Source organism: Brassica oleracea, chromosome C3 (assembly GCF_000695525.1).
Source record: "Brassica oleracea var. oleracea cultivar TO1000 chromosome C3, BOL, whole genome shotgun sequence".
NCBI classification, from domain to species: Eukaryota; Viridiplantae; Streptophyta; class Magnoliopsida; order Brassicales; family Brassicaceae; genus Brassica; species Brassica oleracea.
In genome coordinates, this window is record NC_027750.1 from 263,828 (window position 1) to 283,638 (window position 19,811).

Here is a 19,811-nt window from a genome sequence, read left to right on the forward strand (position 1 = left end):
CCATAGGAGATGTGGCCAATCCACAAGAATATGGAAGCACCCATAGGAGATGTGGCCAATCCACAAGAATATGGAAGCACCCATAGGAGATGTGGCCAATCCACAAGAATATGGAAGCACCCATAGGAGATGTGGCCAATCCACAAGAATATGGAAGCACCCATAGGAGATGTGGCCAATCCACAAGAATATGGAAGCACCCATAGGAGATGTGGCCAATCCACAAGAATATGGAAGCACCCATAGGAGATGTGGCCAATCCACAAGAATATGGAAGCACCCATAGGAGATGTGGCCAATCCACAAGAATATGGGGTAGAAGCCTAGTTGGGGCTATCCACTGATGAAAATGACGAAAAGATGAAAAGGATGTGCATTGTAGGGTCTTTAGTTCATGTCGGGTAGTATGGGTTTCTGTGTAATAGATCTTATTAGCTCATGACTTGTGATTGTTTGCTCTTCCTGAGTTGAGCTCGTGGGTTCCTAGAACCTACCCTCACTGAGTATTATGTACTCACCCCTCTTTTTACAGGTAGGGCCGAGAGGGAGCGGGAGTAGATGTCCGTATGGTGCAAATGTTTTCTCGAGTCTTTCATTTATGACTCCTTTCTTTCAACCATTTCTTCTTAAGTTTTTATTCGACATTTCAGTTTTGTTAAGTTTGGTTTTATGTAAGACAAATTTGAGTTTTAATAAGAGTTTTTGAACGAAAAAGTTTGGGGTAAAGCATTTGATAAGGTTCATCGGGCCAAAGCCGTTACACCTTTGCTTCCCCAGAACTTTCAGCCATTGTCGCCCTTTTGGAGGTAAGAATATGGAAAAGAGAGAAGAAATACTTTAAAGAATAAAGAGGAAGAATAAAAATAGTAACAACCCTTAGAGTTTCCCCATTTAGAACAGTGTGGGGAAGCTAATATAAACAGTTTAAGACAGTCTTTAAGTATGACATTGAATACCAGCAGCCCTTTAATCTTCCCCCTTGTAGCGTGCACTTTATATTCAGAAACTTTTCATTTATACGTGTTATTACACACCAGTAACCAATTTTATGAGTGTATAAACTCTTAGAGCATCTCCAAAAAGACATTCTATTTTAGAGTTTCTAAAACTTCATATTTGAAGTTTAAAGGTAGTCTTCTCCTAAATCAAAACTTCAAACTAAATTTCAAAAGTATTTATATTTTATATTATAGTATTTATATTTATGATACTTAATTTAAATTCATACAAATTTAAAAATACATAGCACATATATAAAAAAATTATAGAAATATTAATTAACAAAATAATTCAGTAAAATATAAAATTTTACATAGAAATACCTAGTTAAATATTAAACTACATGTAAAATACCACATTAATGTATAAAACTATTTTTCGTAATATTTTCAGATATGATCAATTAGTGCATTTGTTAAGTTTTTTTTAATATTATTGTTATCTAAATCTAGTTTTGAAAAATGCTTATCTTAAAGTTTTTTTAATTTTATTTGTAAAAATTAAAACTACAAAAGCAAATTTGAAATATTTCTTAGTTATAAAGTTTTTAAGGATTAAAAAGATAAAACGACAAAATATTTAAGAATCATAAATGTAATATGTAAATATAAGGACCAAAATGCAATGAAAAATATGAAACTTCGAATTTGAAGTTTTGATTAGTGTCTCTCTATATTTAAAGTTTTATTATTCAAAATTTGAAGTTTCTTTTTTTGAGAGCAAAAAACTTCATATTTGAAGTTATAGAAAGTCTTTTAGAGATGCTTTTAACACTGAATAAAAATATTAACAAGTCATTTAAACCCCCAAGAGGCCAAGAGCCACTCTTAAAGACAACCCTTTGAGCTTCCACTTCACTGCATGGCCAACATCTCGTAAAATATCACTTCTTTTAGCCATCGTTTATTTCAAAAGAAATTAGATGTGCTAAATAGAGATTTCATGATTCTCCTGATAAAGCTGTGTAGAAAACTATACTATAAGTGGAAAATTAGCAATTTTGCTGCAAAAATTTCAAAAGGAAAGGCAATAATAATAGAAAAAACCAAGTCAATGTGGTGGCAAGCAGATGAAGTTTAATCTCTGCATAATTTAAAATCAATAATAGTAGTAGCAGCTCTCTCTCCACTGTTCATGTCTCTATCTTTAGTCTCTTTGAAATAGGGTTCGATCTATCTTCCTTCAGAAGCAAACTCCTAAAAGCCGAGCTCAAAGCAGAGCATGTCACCAGTGAAGCTTTCAACAGATTCAAAGCCTAATTTTTCAAAGTAACAGAGAAAATCACAGTATTGTCTTCTTAACTGGCCAAGAAAGAAAGGAAAAGGGGTTAGTTAGTTATATATACCTCTGCACTGCTGATGCTAATTACTTGCACCTCCATATCATCTGCTTGACCCTTCAACTTCTTCAGTATACTAAATGTTGAGTTAGACTTCTTAGCTGTAACGATCAGATCATCTGTCACAGTAAACTTTGTCCCTCTCTTCACAAACCCAGTACCATCTGTCATCTGATTTTGGATCCACAAAAGTCATGGGACGGCTACTATATGTTGTAGTCAAACTGAAGCTCTCAGATAAATAGTAATATATGTAAATTATATATGATAATTAAGAATATAAACATAATTTATTTTATTGATATGATCTTCATATTTAAAATGTTGATTTTAGTAAATTAATATTTTATTTCAAGTAGAAAGTTATGTTTCATTTTTATCAAATTAAATAAAACAAAACTTTAACCTTTTTAAAAATATATATATATATGTGCTACTATTTAGTTATTTATAATATTATGGATTACAAAATTTTATTATTTTTATTGTATAAAAACTATTATAATGATTGACTTAATATGTTTACTAATTGTTTTATATAGTAATAGAAAAAAAAAAGAAAAAAACTATTTGAAATATGTTCAAATTATATAAAATTCAATATCTAGTCAAATTAGTAAAATAGCTTAAAAGATATATAAATTTATGTTTTTTTGTATAAAACCGAATAAACAAAAAATCGACAGTATATAAACTGAACCAAACTAAATTGGTTTTAGTATAGTAGATACTTTTTAGAAACTGAAATACTGAAAAACCAAAAAAAATGGAACCAAACCGGACCCCTAGTATTTGTGCAAAAAATATTAAAAGAGGGACGCCAACTTAATTTCCACACAAATGAATTCTGGAGCAGAGAAAAGAACTCTATGGGCTTACCACTTTCACTGGACTCTTTAGCCCTCGGGAACAGACAGCCCGTTGAGTGTCGACGCCGTTTTGCCTGGAGCTCCGTTCTTGTCATGTAGAGCACTAGTCTTCAACTCTCCCTTGTCTCTCTCTAGGCCAGAAGAAATGGTTGCTCACCGCTTATTACCTTCAAGAATCCTCCTTTGCTCCCGCGTTAAAACTACCCCTCACACTCGACTTAAACCTCTCAAAACCTTGTCAACATCTCCCGAATCCGAAACAACCTCATCCTCCTCTGATCCATACTTGGTGGACAAACTATGTTTCAGTTTAAACCAAGCTAATAACAACAACAACTCAGCGACAGCGGCTTCTCTGCGTAACCACCTGATTCGACTAAACCCTCTATCCGTCGTCGAGGTTCTGTACCGTTGCCGCGACGACTTAACTCTAGCTCAAAGGTTCATCCAACAATTAAGTTTACACCTTCCCAATTCCAAGCACACGTCTTTCTCTCTAAGCGCAATCATCCATATCCTAGTAAGGAGCGGAAGGCTATCCGATGCGCAGAGCTGTCTTCTCAGGATGATTAGGAGAAGTGGCGTCTCCAGAGCAGAGGTTGTGAGCTCATTGGTTTCCACTTACAGTAACTGTGCCTCCAATGATTCCGTTTTCGATTTGTTGATTAGGACTTACGTTCAGGCTAGAAAGCTAAGAGAAGCTCACGAGGCTTTCACATTGCTGAGAAGCAAAGGCTACACGGTCTCTATAGATGCGTGCAACGCTCTTTTAGGAAGCTTGGTGAGGCTCGGGTGGGTTGAATTGGCTTGGGGTGTTTATCACGACATTTCTCCGAGTGGAATTAATGTCTACACTCTCAATATAATGGTTAATGCGTTGTGCAAAGACGGTCAAATGGATAAAGTCGGATCCTTTTTATCGCAAGTGCAAGAGAAGATGGGGGTTTATCCTGATATCGTTACCTCCAACACGTTGATTAGCGCTTACTCTAGTAAAGGCTTTATGGAAGAGGCGTTTGAGTTGATGGACGCTATGCCCAGCAAAGGGTTTAGTCCTGGTGTTTATACTTACAACACTGTGATTAATGGTCTCTGTAAGCATCGGAGATACGAGAGAGCTAAGGAGGTTTTCGCTGAGATGTTGGAATCTGGTTTGAGTCCTGACTCTACTACGTATAGATCGTTGCTGATGGAGGCTTGTAAGAAGGGAGACGCGGTTGAGGTAGAAGAGATTTTCAGTGATATGAGGTGTAGGGATGTTGTTCCTGATTTGGTTTGCTTTAGCTCGGTGATGAGTCTTTTCGCTAGGAGTGGAGATTTAGACAAGGCGTTAGTGTTTTTCGATTTTGTCAAGGATGCTGGTTTGGTTCCTGATAACGTGATCTACACAGTTCTTATCCAAGGGTATTGTAAGAAAGGTATGATCTCCGAAGCTATGGATTTGAGAAACGAAATGCTTCGGCGTGGTTGTTGTATGGATGTTGTTGCCTACAACACCATTTTGCACGGCTTATGCAAACGGAAGATGTTGGGTGATGCGGATAAGCTCTTCAGAGAGATGACAGAAAGGGGTTTGTTTCCAGACTCCTACACTCTAACCATACTTATCGATGGACACTGTAAGCTCGGGAACCTGCAGAACGCAATGGAGCTTTTCAAGAAGATGAAAGAAAAGAGGATCAGACTCGACGTTGTGAGGTACAACACGCTGTTAGATGGGTTTGGTAAAGTAGGCGATATCGATACAGCGAAAGAGATATGGACAGATATGGTATCAAGAGAGATACTACCGACTCCTGTATCTTACAGCATTATGGTTAACGCGCTGTGCAGCAAAGGCCATCTCCCTGAAGCGTTTCGGGTATGGGATGAGATGATGAGTAAAGGTGTGAAGCCAACGGTCATGATTTGTAACTCTATGATAAAGGGCTATTGCCGGTCTGGTAATGCCTCGGATGGAGAAAGCTTTTTGGACAAGTTGGTCTCTGAAGGTTTTGTGCCGGATATCATCACTTACAACACGTTGATATACGGTTATGTTAGAGAAGAAAACATGAGTAGAGCTTTTGGTTTGGTGAAGAAGATGGAGGAGGAGAAGCAAGGGGGAGGATTACTAGTGCCTGATGTGTTTACGTACAATTCGATCTTACATGGGTTTTGTAGACAGAATCAGATGAAAGAAGCTGAGGCTGTGTTGAGGAAGATGATTGAGAGAGGTGTGAATCCTGACAAGTCAACGTATACTGCTCGGATAAATGGATTTGTTTCTCAAGATAACTTAACGGAGGCGTTTCGGTTTCACGATGAGATGTTGCAGAGAGGATTCTCCCCTGATGATCAATTCTGATGCTCAATTCCTGTTGTGGTTTACTGCTGCAAGTTGCAACTCACGTAAGCTGAGGAAGGGGACCACTGGAGACAATACACATTCCATTACTACTCTCCTCTCACTTTCTTCCGAGTCAAGACAGAGAAATGAGACAGAGTAAGGTGTCTGAACGTGGCAACTGATTATAAATGCATTCTTTCTGTTTTTGGACAAACTCTCACTAGTATACACTAACGTCTCCTCTTGTTCACAATTGAAAGAGAAAAAGGACAAACTGCATTGAATTTGTTCAATAATTCAAGATCTTAATTAATACATATTGTAAATGATTCTACATGTGAAAACTTATCTCACCAAACTTGCCACTAACAAACAAAGCGAAGGACACAAGAATTTACAATACAAACACAGAGACTTCCAAAAATTCTATTAAAAGAAAACACGAAACTACTTCTTGCTTTGTTCATCAACAACAGCGGCAGCTTTTATCACGACAATATCTGATTTGTCATTAGCACATTCCTCAGGAACCACTGCCATTGACCGCCTATTACCGCATATTGTCCAAAGGTATAACGCTAACATCGCTCCTAGACTTCCACAAACCGCACCCAGAACCAATGCACCAAGCATTCTCCAAACACACTTGCTCTTCTTCCCCTTCACTTCCACCGTCTTCACCTCCTCCTTAACAGTCTTGGAAACTGCGTTTGGATCAAGCGGCTGCGAGTGAATCCTCATCGAGGGATGTCTCATCCCAAAGCTCCATGAGTGGAGATAATGTGGCTTGGAAGAGTTTCCATTAGAAGAGGTCAAACCCACCATGAAGTTCTTTCCTTTCCATAGCTTAGCCAAGTCTACTGAGTAAGACACGAATGGATCTACAGGCTTTAAGGCAGTAGAAACACTCAAACGAACCTCTACTCTCTTTGAGCTCGCCTCGTAATCAATCCAGCAATTCAATCTCTTCTCTCCGTTGAAATGGCCATCAAAAGATGATAAGTTTCTAATTTTAGCAGATTCAGGTCTACCAACTAAGATCCCCACACGGTTTCCTCTCTTGGAGATACCAAACTCAACAGCAACAATCTCCTTTTTCAATAAGAAACCTAGACCTGAGGAAGCGTTATCCTTCCTACCAAACAGCCTAAGATCCAAACCACTTGGAACCATTACAAAAGCCAGGACACTCCCAATCTCTTTGGAGGGCATGGTGAAGGAGAAACTAGTCGAGAGTGAACCTGGAAAGCTTCTCCCTTTAGTAGTACCTTGGAAGAGTTTGATGGGTTTCATGTAAATGACTCGCCCTTGGCTCCGACTCACTGAGCCAGTCAGCTGAATCGACGAACCTCCACCACCAACGAGCTTCGAATCTCCAAACAGAGCAATATTCTTGTCAAAGCTCGGAGATTTCGCAAACCCATCAAAGGAAAACGAGGAATTTGCATCTGCGGCAGCAGCCATAGTTTCGAAGCTGATGACCAGCAGAAAAGCTAGGGTTTTGAAAACCGCCATAGCTGAAATTGAAAATGGGGAGCTTTGAGGAATCTAGAAAGGAGCTTTTCTTTTTTCCTTCTTTCTTCAGCTTCCGATGAAAGGAATTTCTAGGATTCGTGAATGAGTTGCAGTTTTCAAGAGTGGTAGAAATTAAATAGAATTTAAAGACATCTTCTACTGGGAGAAGGTGAACTTTGGTTCGCTATCTTTCACGCTCGGTAGTTGCTGAATCAGTGAAATTCAATTAATGCCATCTCTGTTCTTAATCCCCCCCCCACCACCAGTACTTCTTACTTCTCTCTTCCCTTACCCCCATGGTCTAGATTGTGACATTTTAGGCCCACTTCTTCTTTCTTTTAATAATCCTTCCAATAATCAACATTGATCGGGTAACGATGTAGGATTTAACAAATGGCTGTCTTAGAGCATCTTTTAACCCCGGATGCTTAAATAGGTGCTAATGAAGTTTTAATATTAAATTTAATGGTTAGTGGGGTTAAGGATCTTTGTTAAGGTGCTCTCATTTTATGCAGTCCAATGGAGAGTTTTTAAGTTGGGGTTCTTAATAAAAAAAAAAATTTTAAAAAATTCATTTATTAATTATAATACATTAAAGGATAACATTAAAAACATAGAAATTTAAAATAAAAATGAAATAAAGATTAGTACAATAACTGAGAAAAATTCGAAAACAAACTTCCAAACTCAGTTGTTGTTTTCATCACGTCAAATTTATGCCATAAATGTTGAACCAAATCTTTTTTCAGTTGTTGATTTGTACGTGGATCACGAATTTGTCTTCAACGTCCCATCATATTGGTGAGCACTTCATGGAATTCTCTTTCAATATCGGGATCGACATGTGAACTTCCGGTATCTTATCCTTGTTGGAACTCTGAAACATTTCGCATGGTATATCCATCTCGTTCATCTTCTACTATCATATTATGAAGTATGATACATGCCTTCATAATATTCCCAATTTTGGCTGTGTCCCAAAAAAAGTGTCGGGTTTTTAACAATGGCAAAGCGAGATTGCAAGATTCCAAAAGCACGCTCGACACCTTTTCGGGCAGCTTCTTGTTTTTCAGCAAACAAAACCGCTTTCGGCCCTTGTGGCTCCCGAATAGATTGGATAAAAGTAGTCCATCTCGGATAAATACCGTCGGTGAGATAGTAAGCCAAATGATACTCCCTTCCATTCACAGTATAAGTGACTTGCGGAGCCCGACCTTGTATTATGTCATCAAAAACAGGTGAACGATCAAGAACATTGATATCATTTAAGGTACCTGGAGATCCAAAAAATGCATGTCATATCCAGAGATCAAAGGAAGCAACCGCCTCTAAAACAATTGTCGATTTTCCCGAACCACGTGCATATTGCCCTTTCCATGCGGTGGGACAATTCTTCCACTCCCAGTGCATACAATCGATGCTTCCTATCATCCCGGGAAATCCACAGGACTCTCCAATTGCAAGTAGGCGTTCAAGATCAGCCGGTGTTGGTCTTCTTAGGTACTCGTCGCCGAATAAATATACTATTCCTTCCACAAAATGTTCCACACATAACCGAGTAGTAGAATCAGCGAGTCAGAGGTATTCGTCAACCGCATCAGCCGCAGTACCATATGCCAAGACACGAATGGCTGCTGTACACTTTTGTAGTGGAGAGAGACTAAGCCGGCCGAGAGCATCTCTCTTTTGTCGAAAGAATTCAACTTCATTGGCGAGTCGATCAACAATGCGCATGAACAATGGCTTGTTCATTCTAAATCGCCGTCGGAATTGATTTTGTTGATATGTTGGAGTTTTACTGAAATAATCATTCCATAAACGTACATCGCCTTCTTCACGATTCCTTTCGATGTGAACTCGTTTTTTCCTTTTTTTCTTCCTTCTTCTTGTTGAATGTTCAAATTTTCAAAAGATTGAACAAATTCTTGTTCCATATATTACTCATAATATTGATCAAAATCTACTCCCTCAAAAGTGTTTTGAGAAGAAGAAGCCATAAATATATGATGAAAATGACTTAAAGTTTTTTTTTGTGCGGTTATTGGTGAGAGGGATATAGAACGAGAAGAAGGAGAACAATGTGATTATAGTGAGAGGGTGAATCAAAGCTTTAAACTGAACTGATGGTGAGAGGGATATAAGACGAGAAGGAGTAATGAGATTGTGAGAAAGAGTAATGAGATTGTGAATACAATACGAGAGTGAATCAAAGCTTTATCTAGAGATCAAGAAGTTTTGAATACAACTTGTGACACATTCAAACAAATACAAAGTTGGTACTACAACAGAACTCGTGACACATACAAACAAATACATGTTGCTACTTCAAAGAACTTGTGACACAACAAGACAAAACTCAAGACAAAGCATATTCGTGACTTCTGAGTACAATCCTCACTGGTCCCATCAACAGGGGTACACTCTTTTGAACCTGCAAAACACGAGAAGAGAACATGAGACAAAGCATGAGAAGAACAGAGAACATAAAACAGTTGTATAATTATAGAAGAACATGAGATAGATCACGAGAAGAACATAGAAGATAACATGAAACAGCTTTATAATTATACAAGCACATAATTCAGAAACATACAATTACCGAGCATATTGCGACTTAAACCGAAATTGAAACCTTGATGAAAAACAGGGCATCACACCTTGATGAACAACATAACATGAAACCTAGAAAAACAGAACTAATTATTGAGCATCTCTGTTAGTAACTTCTGCTTGAGAGCTTCTTCAGCTTGAGAAAGTGTCTCTTTTTTGGAAATGAGACTGTCAAGCAAAGACATCTTCGAAACTCTCTCCTTAACTGCCAAATCTTTCTCCCTAATAGCCAAATCTTTCTCCTTAACAGCCAAATCTTTCTCCTTAATAGAACACATGGTCTCAAACTGAGCAAGAGCCTGGTCTTCTGCTATACTTTTCTTACTACATACTCCTTTCGCAGCCTTAACACCAGGAGGACGTTTAGTTGGATCATCTCCGAGATTTGAAGGTGCTTGAGAGCTTTCAGATTGTGATCCATCATTATACTTTCTCTTCCTACCTTTTCCATCAACCTTCGAGTTACTAACTTCACACCATTTCTGGTCATTCCTCAGCTCCTCCCAAACATAGTGAAGATTAAACTTAATCTTATGGTCATTGTAGAAGATTTGGTGTGCCAGTTTAACAGTATCTGCCTCGTTCTGGCCACTGCTTTTCTGCCTTGTTGCTGCTGCATAAGCTCCACAGAACTTGCACACCAGATCATTCATCTTGTTGCTGAAATGCGTTTCCAGAAAGCATCTGCTCTCTGCTCATTGCAAACGACTGGGTCCTTGCTCGTGTTTAGCCATGCGCTAATGAGCACTAGATCATCTGTGACTGTCCATTTCTTTCTTTCTCTACGCTCTGTAGGTGAGTCTTCACAGAAGGATGAAGTTTGAGTAGGGAGTTGTGAAAAACTAGCATACGGATGGATAGTATCTTGTTGACTGTTCAACAAATCAACAAAATTGGATGTCTGATCCATTTCCTAACCAGTGAGGGAAGAGAGGAAAAAGAAATGTGTTTTGAAGATTAAAAACTAGAGAGAAAGGTTCGGTTTTAATAGAGGAAAAGAGAAGAAGATCGACTTAGTTGGACAGCTAATTGCTTTTACTCTTCCATCTATCTAAGAAATTTATTATCTACCACACAAACCTAACACGCATTCATCACAGTCATTAGTCAGAGTTAAAGTTATCTACCACTAACACAAGCATTCATCATAGTCATTAATCAAAAGCATTCATCACAACCACAGCCTAACTATAACCAGCATTTATTATCCTAATAAGTACTATGCATAAGAAAGCAATTAAGAAAAAAACAACAAACCTATCTTTGCCTCCAACATCCCGCCTGTCTTTGGCTCCTCATTCTCCTCTTACCTTCCTCACATGATTTATCTACGCAAACCAAAGCAAACTTAATTATATACGTTACTGATTTCAGTTGTATAAACAACCTTAATTACCATTCTCAAATAACCAATACATGACACATGATTCATCAACTTGTTTGGACAAATAAAAAGAAAGATCTAACGAGATATCAGCAACAATACATGACACTATACAGTCCTCTCTGATCTTCAATACTTGTTTCAAGATTTACTAAACAATCAGACAAAACAATCACCTTTCATTAACTAAACAATCAGAAAAAAACAATCGCCTTTCATTTACTAAACAATCACACCAAGCACACTAAACATTTAAGCAGCCTACAATTTTTGATCAAAGGCTAAAACTTTACAATGACACACAAAACTTAACTACTATCACATGCATTCATGAATTGAAAGGAGAAATATGTCAATAGTTGTGAACTTATCTCCAACGGAGGAGACGCCGTCAACACGGACAGAGTCCTCGACCCTCACATGAAGTAGGAGGAATCTCCATGAGGAGCCAGACAGAATCCGTCCTCGGTAGCGATCATTGATCTGGCGGAGAAGACGACACAAGTGGAACGACGAGACTCTGTGAGGAGAAGAGAGTCGTCCTCGGTATCGGCGGAGATGGCGATGGAATCCCCGTGAGAAGCCAGAGAGACGTCGTCCGTCACCAGTTTCGATCCTTGATCAGATGAAGAAGACCCGACAAGTGAGACGAGACTTCGTGACGACAAGAGAGTCCTCGGTTTTGATCGTCAGTTTCGATCTTTGATCTGATGGAGAAGACCAGGCAAGTGGGAAAAGATGAGACTCCGGGAGGACAAGAGAGTCGTCATCGGTTTCGATCGTCGGTTTCGAGCAAAGAAGGTGGAGGAATCTCTTCGATTTTGTTATTTTCTCTCGACGGACAAAACAAGAACACGGGAAAATCAGAGAAAGAAAAGAGAAGAAAAAAAATAAAAGATAAAAGCATCTTTAAATACGGTCCACTGCTTACGTGACACGTGTTTTAAATCCCCATTAAATTCGATCACAAATTACCTAAGCTAAGCATCGGTTTTTGTCTTTCTTATTATTTTTCATTTAATTAAATCATTAGATTCCTCTAAGCTTTCCTTTAAATGTCCCGATAAACATGCTCTTAGAAAATCTAGACAAAAGAAATTAATGCTGATTTTAAGATTTTAAGATAGTGGAGATGAAATGATATTTTATTGTCCACAAACCAAAGAGAAGTAGAAAATGTGGGGTTTGGAGATAAACAAAGGTGGAGTTGTGTTGGCAAACAAAAAGATGGAATCTCATTTATCTCTAATAAATGTGTTAATTAGTGGCCAACCAACTGATTATATTATTTATCCATACCAAATTGTTCATGGCTTCTTAAAATATGGGCCTAACTATCAGTAATTTTATTCGTGGGCCTAGAAAAAGATAATTATATTATTAATGGGCCATAATTCTTATCAAATAAAGAATATAAATTACCCTAACCAGTTTCTTACGGATTACAGTCAAGTCCAGACTCTCCAGTAACAATTACTGGAAAACTGATAATCCATTTTACGGCATGTCTTAGAGCATGATTAATCCGGAATTCTTAGGATAAGGTTTTAGCAAAATTTAAGAAACTGTTTCTTAACTTTTAACTAAAAAGCTAAGAACCGATTCTTAAATAAGGATTTTAAGAAGCGAACCGATTCTTAAATAAAGATTTTAAGAACCGAACCGATTTTTAACTTTTTTAGTTAAAAGTTAAGAAACAGTTTCTTAACTTCCGGTAAGAACTGCACTCTAAGAATCCCGGGTTAATGATGGTCTTAATGTTACTAGGATTTTTGGGAAGGTTTCATTTTAATATTATTTTCATCCGAACGCATTTAACTATGGAGTTTTGATGAGATATGGTGCATTAGTACTAGTATGTTGGCACCCTTCCATCTGTTTTTATATTTTATGCTGGTTCTATCAGATTTTCTTTTTCTTTTTTGGTGTAAGTTCTATCAGTTCTATTATCAGATAATTGAATAAAACTATTTGTATTGCATATTGGTTTCAGCTGAATTTCAGTTTTGGTTTAAAAATTTTCATTTACTTTGGTTCAGTTTTTTTCTGTCGCCGGTTTATTCTTTCCATTTACAGAGAGTTTTTTGCGGTCAAAACAATATTTGGTCTGACCTTTATTAATAAAAGAGAAAAAAAAAAAAAACAGAAGCATGAGAGAAGTGAGTGGTGGCGTGAAAGGGAAGGATGATGAGACAGACCGACCCAAAGGCGGTGGTCCCAAAGCTCAGCCGCACTACGATCACGATACTTCGTTAGTTCTATCACGTCACGTGCCTCCCATGCGAGTAATTTGTAATCTCCACCGTCAAACATGTTGACTTACGCCTCTCCGATAACCTAAATCAACGTTTAGAAGAAAAAGATTTCATAAGCTTAATAATACGAAACACATGCCCTCAAATCATAAACAACACGATGATACTTAGCGTGCGGATTAGTTAACAATCGAGTATTATCAGCTTAAAGCCTGCTATAATGTTTTATTTTTCTTTGTACAAAACAAATTAAATAAATAAAAATAAACCTGTCTTGTGAATAATGTTTTGCATCACTTTGGTCCACAGACAGAACAAAAACATAGTCCCTCAGATCTTCTGACCTTTCATGTCTTTTTTCCCTTAGTTTTATTTGCTTTTTATAATCTCTTGATCCAAGAGTTCATGTTTACTTGTGACAGAAGTCTTGTAATGATAATATAGCAAAGTCTTGTCTTCTCTCTCTCAAATAAAAAGAAATGTCATCTTTCGAAATCTCTCACCTTGATTTAGAGAATGGTTCCGGTGATCAGCGTCATTACCGTCGAAGTGACGTCAGCGAGTTCGGAGAAGACAGCTCTTCCTGCGACTATGACTACGATTTTCACTCAGCTGTAAGGAGCTTTTGCGGCGAGTTTGAGTTTCCTGATTTGGAGGACCTCTCAGAATCAGAATCGGAAACTTCTCGATCATCTCCGGAGGAGAAAGATTGCCGGATTTGCCATTTGGGTTTAGAGAGTAGCCGCCGTGAATGTGGAGACCCAATGGTTCTTGGATGTTCTTGTAAAGATGATTTGGGTTATGTTCATAAGCAATGTGCCGAGACTTGGTTCAAGATCAAGGGTGACAAGTAAGCAACCAATTAACTAGTTTGATCTCACTCAATAAAAACCAATGTTGGACTTAACAAGTTGATGTTTCAGGACTTGCGAGATTTGTCGTTCGATAGCTTTAAACTTCTCTAAAGCTGGCAACGAGATTGATCAAACAACCACGATTGAAACCAATGTGAGTGACGTGGAGGCTGGAAATTCATCCACGGTGGTGGCCACAATGGATTCCGATGACCGGAGATTCTGGAGAGGGAATAATAGGTTTCTTAACTTCCTTTTGACATGTATGGTTTCTGCATTTGTAATCTCATGGTTCTTTCACTTCAACTTGCCTTCACAACAATGAGGAACAAGATTAAACATCCTCTGTTTTTTTTTTTCCTTTTTTTTTTCTTTTGCTTTGTGTGGAATTTGATTCCTGTTTTAGCTTTTTGCACGAGTGCAATCATATCAAACAATTGGAATACAAATATATATATAAAAAATCATAATTGAGTTAGATTAAAAAATAGCATACAAATCTGTATGGTTACTTACATGTTTATATTTATTTATTCACAATTTCTGAATATACATGTTTTTTTCACAAACTCTTATAAGCCTCAAGGGCAGAACCATGCCTAAGAACATGATTATTGAGAGGTTCTTAGGACGGAGTTCTTAACGGAATATAAAAACTCGTCTCTTAACTTTTAACTAAAAAAGTTAAGAACCGGCTCTTAAAACTCTTATTTAAGAACCGGTTCTTAGCTTTTTTAGTTAAAAGTTAAGAGACGGGTTCTTATATTCCGTTAAGAACTTCATTCTAAGAATCCCCAATAATCATGCTCTAATAGCTTTACTTTCAACTTCCATTTCGAGTTTGGTAAGACAAGCCGCTTGTAAGTAAAGAGCGATTTTGGCCATCCCAGTGAAAGTACTTGTGCTTGCGTTGCATCGCTTAGAGCCTCGCTGAACATTTCACTCATAAGGTAACATAGCCACCTAAAAAGAAAAAGGAAAAAACATGCCACCTTCTTGCCAATACTGTGTGTGGCAACAAAATGTTGATTGATTCAAAGTATCAATCTAGAAATTAGGAAGTAGTATTGGATTTGTGATTTAGTTTAATGTGGGATGTTTCATAAATATTAGGGGTTTAATTATTTGTTTTTATTATTGGGATCATGGGTAGTTGTCTTCTTATTTAAATATTCAATATTTTGTAATTGTGTTTTAAGCTTTTTCAATCAACGTAATATTCAGTTTTTTTTTCTCTGAAATCTCCCAACACAAAATTAGTAATGGGGAGAAAATTAAAACGGACATTGTATTATCAAAAGATATCTGCTGCTTGCTTGTGGTATTTGGTCATCAATCATGCTTTCCTAACTATACATTAGAACCGATTACAATATCATGGATATTTAGTTTAGGAATATCTGAATCTCTTAAGTTTTAATACTCTAGAAACATTATTAAAGAAGACAAACCACACACTGAGATGTTGATTGTTTGTAGTTTTTGTTTTAGTTTTTGGTTTTTGATTTTGTAAAAACCATTTCACTTGCCAATCAAGTTTTTTAACAAATAGATTCCCTAAAATTTAGATAAACTAGTTTTCAAAATTTCAACCAATTTGTGAAAAAAAGCTAAAAACCAACTTTTGTGGGTTTTCAAAATAAAAACGAATTTTGTTTATTTTGTATAAAATACTATATTTTAATTAATTAATAACTAAGTAAATAATATTTTCATAAAGATAAAATTCCCATACATTTTTTTTTATCATTTAACATTAATGTAAAATAATTTATGTGTTTCATATATGTAAATAAATATAGATAATTTTAGTATTAGTTGTAGCCAATTAATTCTTAATATCTATAAATAAATTATTGAATAATATTATTATTATACATGATAAACAACAAATAAAATTTATAAAATTTAAAATATTTTATTAATACAATATATTATATTAATTTGAAAAATAGCCATTCAAGTTCTAAAAAACGAAAAATATTTTATGTAATAAAATTTATAAATAGTTTCAAAATTTTAAAATATTTTAATTTTTATAATTTATAGATATTTTATTAATTATATTTATGTATAACACGTAAAATAAAATAATTTAAAACATGGTGATCTTTTTATTTTAAATAACAGCCACTGTATTTAGATAAATTTTAATGGTAATTTAAAAAAAAAATATTATTTTAAAACAATGTTTTTTTTTGTTCAACTTTTTTTTACGTAAAAAAAACAATATTTTGCTTATTTTATAAAAAAAACTAAGAATAAAACTAAACAAAAATCTAAAAACCAAAAAATAAAACCAAAAGCTGAAAATCAAAAAATGAAATCTAAAAGTTAAAAACCAAAAACCAAAATCTAAAACCAAAATGTAAAAACCAAAAACTAATGGAAACAATCATCGTCTCTAAATCTTTGACATTATAGAATTCAAATTGGAAAGAAGAAAAGAAACAAAAAGACGGGCCTAGATGGGCAATAGTTAACATAAACTTTGTCGTTGGCCCAATAGTGTCAGCCTAAAATCTTCTGGTTGTTACTTGTCACTATATTTTGGATAATCTTATCAAAAGAAATGAAAAATGGCCAGAAATATAGACCATAGAAAATGACAACAAAACTCAATACTTTCACAACACTAAGTTACTAACTGATGCTTTTAGTCTCAATTAACTAAATCATTTTAAGCCCACATATAGGTTCTCTTTTTTTTCTAGAGGACTACAACAAATAAAATCCCACACACAGGGCAGTGCCTGAATTTTTTTGGGCCTATAAGCAATTTTTTTTATTCTTTAGTACATCATCAGTTCTGAAATGTAAGATGTTTATAAAAATTTTTTTGTTCCAATATATAAGATGTTTTCATATTTTTTAGGTAGCATTAACTTTATCAAAATCTGTGTCAATCAAATTTAATAGTTCTATTTTGTAATTGGTTGAAAAAATTTTAATTAATATTTTTAATAATACTTTCTATATAAAAAATAATTTTATTAATAAGCGTGTTTTACCGAAATATCTTTTTTTTTTTTGTCAAATGAATTCATTTAAGGGTAATTGGGTAAACCAAAGTACGAACAAGCCATAAACCGGCCAGAAAAGAGAATAAAGATGAAAAGAAAAACCCAACCAACGCCAGTAGGTGAGGATAAGACCCACAAATTGGGAATTCAGAATGAGAAAAACCAATTAGAAGACTGAAAAATAGAGCACCACAAAGGTGCTGTTCCAGACCTCCATCGCTCAGTATCAGCAAGTGCTATTTCCAGATGCTTCTGATCGAATGAGAGAGCTAAGCCAAGCAGGACCAACATGTGCTACGTACGACTGTACTCTATGATCACGAGTAACACTTAACGCCACCTCATTTGCCATTTTATTCAGCCTCAGTGGAACCAATGTAATGTGATAGTTTCCACTACTTTGCAACAGAAAGAGTATAACATTTGATAAATTGGTATGTAGGAAGAATCAAATTTGTCAACAAAGTAAACAAACGCTTAGTCCAAAACCAACTGAATCAACCAATTTTTTTTTCAAATTGACTTCTAAAATATATTTAGCTATACCGACACTCAAGCGCATGTTTGATGGACTTGCACTCAGGCACAGCCCTAAGTTGGATATTTAGTATGAAAAGTGTTTACTGCAGCCGATGTAGAATTGATCTACACACAAAAAAAAAGCATTTCATAAATATACAAACACAGGATTAAAGATCTGAGAGAACTATATGAAAAGTATTTTCTCAAATACATGTACGAAAAGTTTGAGACACGTGGGCTTTTTATGATCGTAATGGGGTAGACGTGGGCATTTTTATAAATTAATTGTTTACAACTAGATTTTTGAAATTTGGCCTTTGGATTTGAGTAACTTTACGGACAAATCTCCAAAATAGCACATTTCTAAGTTTATATCACAAAAATAGCATTCAAAAACTAAAATGACCAAAATAGCATCTTTCTAAGTTTATCTTTTGAAAATTTTAATTTTTTTATTTTTCAAAATTAGAAATCTTATCCCCAAAACCTCATTTCTCAACCCTAAACCCTAAACCCTAAACTTTAAACCTGACCAAAATAGCATCTTTCTAAGTTTATCTTTTGAAAATTTTAATTTTTTTATTTTTCAAAATTAGAAATCTTATCCCCAAAACCTCATTTCTCAACCCTAAACCCTAAACCCTAAACTTTAAACCTTAAACCCTAAACTCTAAACCCTAAACCCTAAACTCTAAAATCTAAACTCTAAATCCTAAACCCTAAACCCTAAACCCCACCCTTTAACTCTAAACCCTAAGTTTGTGACTTTTGATAAAATATTAAGTGCTATTTTTGTGACTTTTGACTTTGAGTGATAGTTTGGGAACATTTGATTTAGTGCTATTTTTGTCTTTTTCTCTAATTTTATCGTATTCATATTTTAATAAGAAATAAAAAGATCACGAAAAACAAAAGATCTCGTGTTTCACATGGCAAAATCGTATGTGTATAGTTGTGTACGTGTATCATGTTCTTTCTTTATCTCGTGTTTTGTGCAAGTGTATCGTGGTCATATGCTTATTATACAGAGTCAATTGGTCCATAATTAAAAAAGAATATGAATATTAACAATCTAAATTTTTTGTCTTTAGCAATCAAAGCAATATCCTCCGAGATTTAGGGTATTTACCTAATTAGGAAGAAAGTTTTGTGTACGTGAAGCAATTTCTCTATTATATGCCCTTTAGTTGAGAAGGTTCTTCTAGAAATATATAGACGGTCAGCAGAGATTTCTTTTTTTGAAGAAAATGGAGTAAAATATTTAGGTGAAAAAGTGATGAAAATAACTTAATTAAAAAGAAAGATAAAAGGTAAATGGGGTAAAAGTGATGAAAATAACTTGATTAAAAAGAAAGATACAAAAATTTGATGTTCCAATATATAAAATGTTTTCATTTTTCTAGGTAACATTTTACTTTATTAAAAACCGTGTAACCAATCATATTTGATAATCTATTTAGTAATTGATTGAATAACATTAATTTATAATTTTACTGATGTTTTCTAGACAAAAAAATGATTTTTTTAATATGCGTGTTTTTACATAAACATCTTATATTTAGGAACAGATGGAATAGTAAATATGAGTGTGCATATTTTATTTTTTTTGAATAATAAGTGGAGTAAACATGAGAAAATATTGTTACATTTGATTGGTAGAACTTTGGAGGAAACTAGAGTAGTTTAAATTTTGAAGTAAAAATTTCATATTAGTTTTTTTTGTCAAGAGCTCTATAATAGTTATCCAATTAAAACCACGATTTATGCATATATATGAATGAATAATTATTGGAAAGGAATAGAAACATTGGATTATTCAAAAAAAAAAACATAAGATTATTTGAAAATTATAGTTATATTCTTGTCATATGAAGGTTTAAAACATAAAAGAGGTCGTTACCAACTAATGGTTGTCTAAGCAATATTTTCCTCTGTTTCAATATAATACATATTTTATGTTTTTCACATGTTATAAATGCATAATTTGTTGTACTATCTTTTCTATAATTGTAAACCGATAAAAATCTAATAAGTGCAAATAAATTTTTTGAAGTTTGCAACTAATCATAAATAGTTGATAAACCATTCATTGAAAATAAAAAAAAATGCATT

At 35.0% G+C, this 19,811-nt stretch overlaps 4 protein-coding genes across 4 annotated transcripts; 2 read left to right on the plus strand and 2 right to left on the minus strand.

Moving 5' to 3' along the window:
• Window positions 1-3,227: 3,227 nt before the first annotated feature.
• LOC106336096 (pentatricopeptide repeat-containing protein At5g01110) lies at window positions 3,228-5,780 on the plus strand. The gene has a single exon (XM_013774820.1). It carries the CDS (start codon window positions 3,353-3,355, stop codon window positions 5,552-5,554), a length of 2,202 nt encoding a protein of 733 aa, XP_013630274.1. The 5' UTR covers window positions 3,228-3,352; the 3' UTR covers window positions 5,555-5,780.
• Window positions 5,781-5,801: 21 nt separating this feature from the next.
• On the minus strand, window positions 5,802-7,289 carry LOC106336097 (L-type lectin-domain containing receptor kinase VIII.2). The gene has a single exon (XM_013774821.1). It carries the CDS (start codon window positions 7,049-7,051, stop codon window positions 5,984-5,986), a length of 1,068 nt encoding a protein of 355 aa, XP_013630275.1. The 5' UTR covers window positions 7,052-7,289; the 3' UTR covers window positions 5,802-5,983.
• A 2,458-nt stretch (window positions 7,290-9,747) lies between these two features.
• LOC106329591 (glutathione S-transferase T2-like) lies at window positions 9,748-10,314 on the minus strand. Its single transcript, XM_013768284.1, has one exon. It carries the CDS (start codon window positions 10,312-10,314, stop codon window positions 9,748-9,750), a length of 567 nt encoding a protein of 188 aa, XP_013623738.1.
• Window positions 10,315-13,621: 3,307 nt separating this feature from the next.
• On the plus strand, window positions 13,622-14,559 carry LOC106333517. Its single transcript, XM_013771955.1, has 2 exons — window positions 13,622-14,150; window positions 14,224-14,559. The coding sequence occupies exons 1-2, from the start codon at window positions 13,780-13,782 to the stop codon at window positions 14,477-14,479; spliced, it is 627 nt and encodes a 208-aa protein (XP_013627409.1). The 5' UTR covers window positions 13,622-13,779; the 3' UTR covers window positions 14,480-14,559.
• The last annotated feature ends 5,252 nt before the right edge of the window (window positions 14,560-19,811 follow it).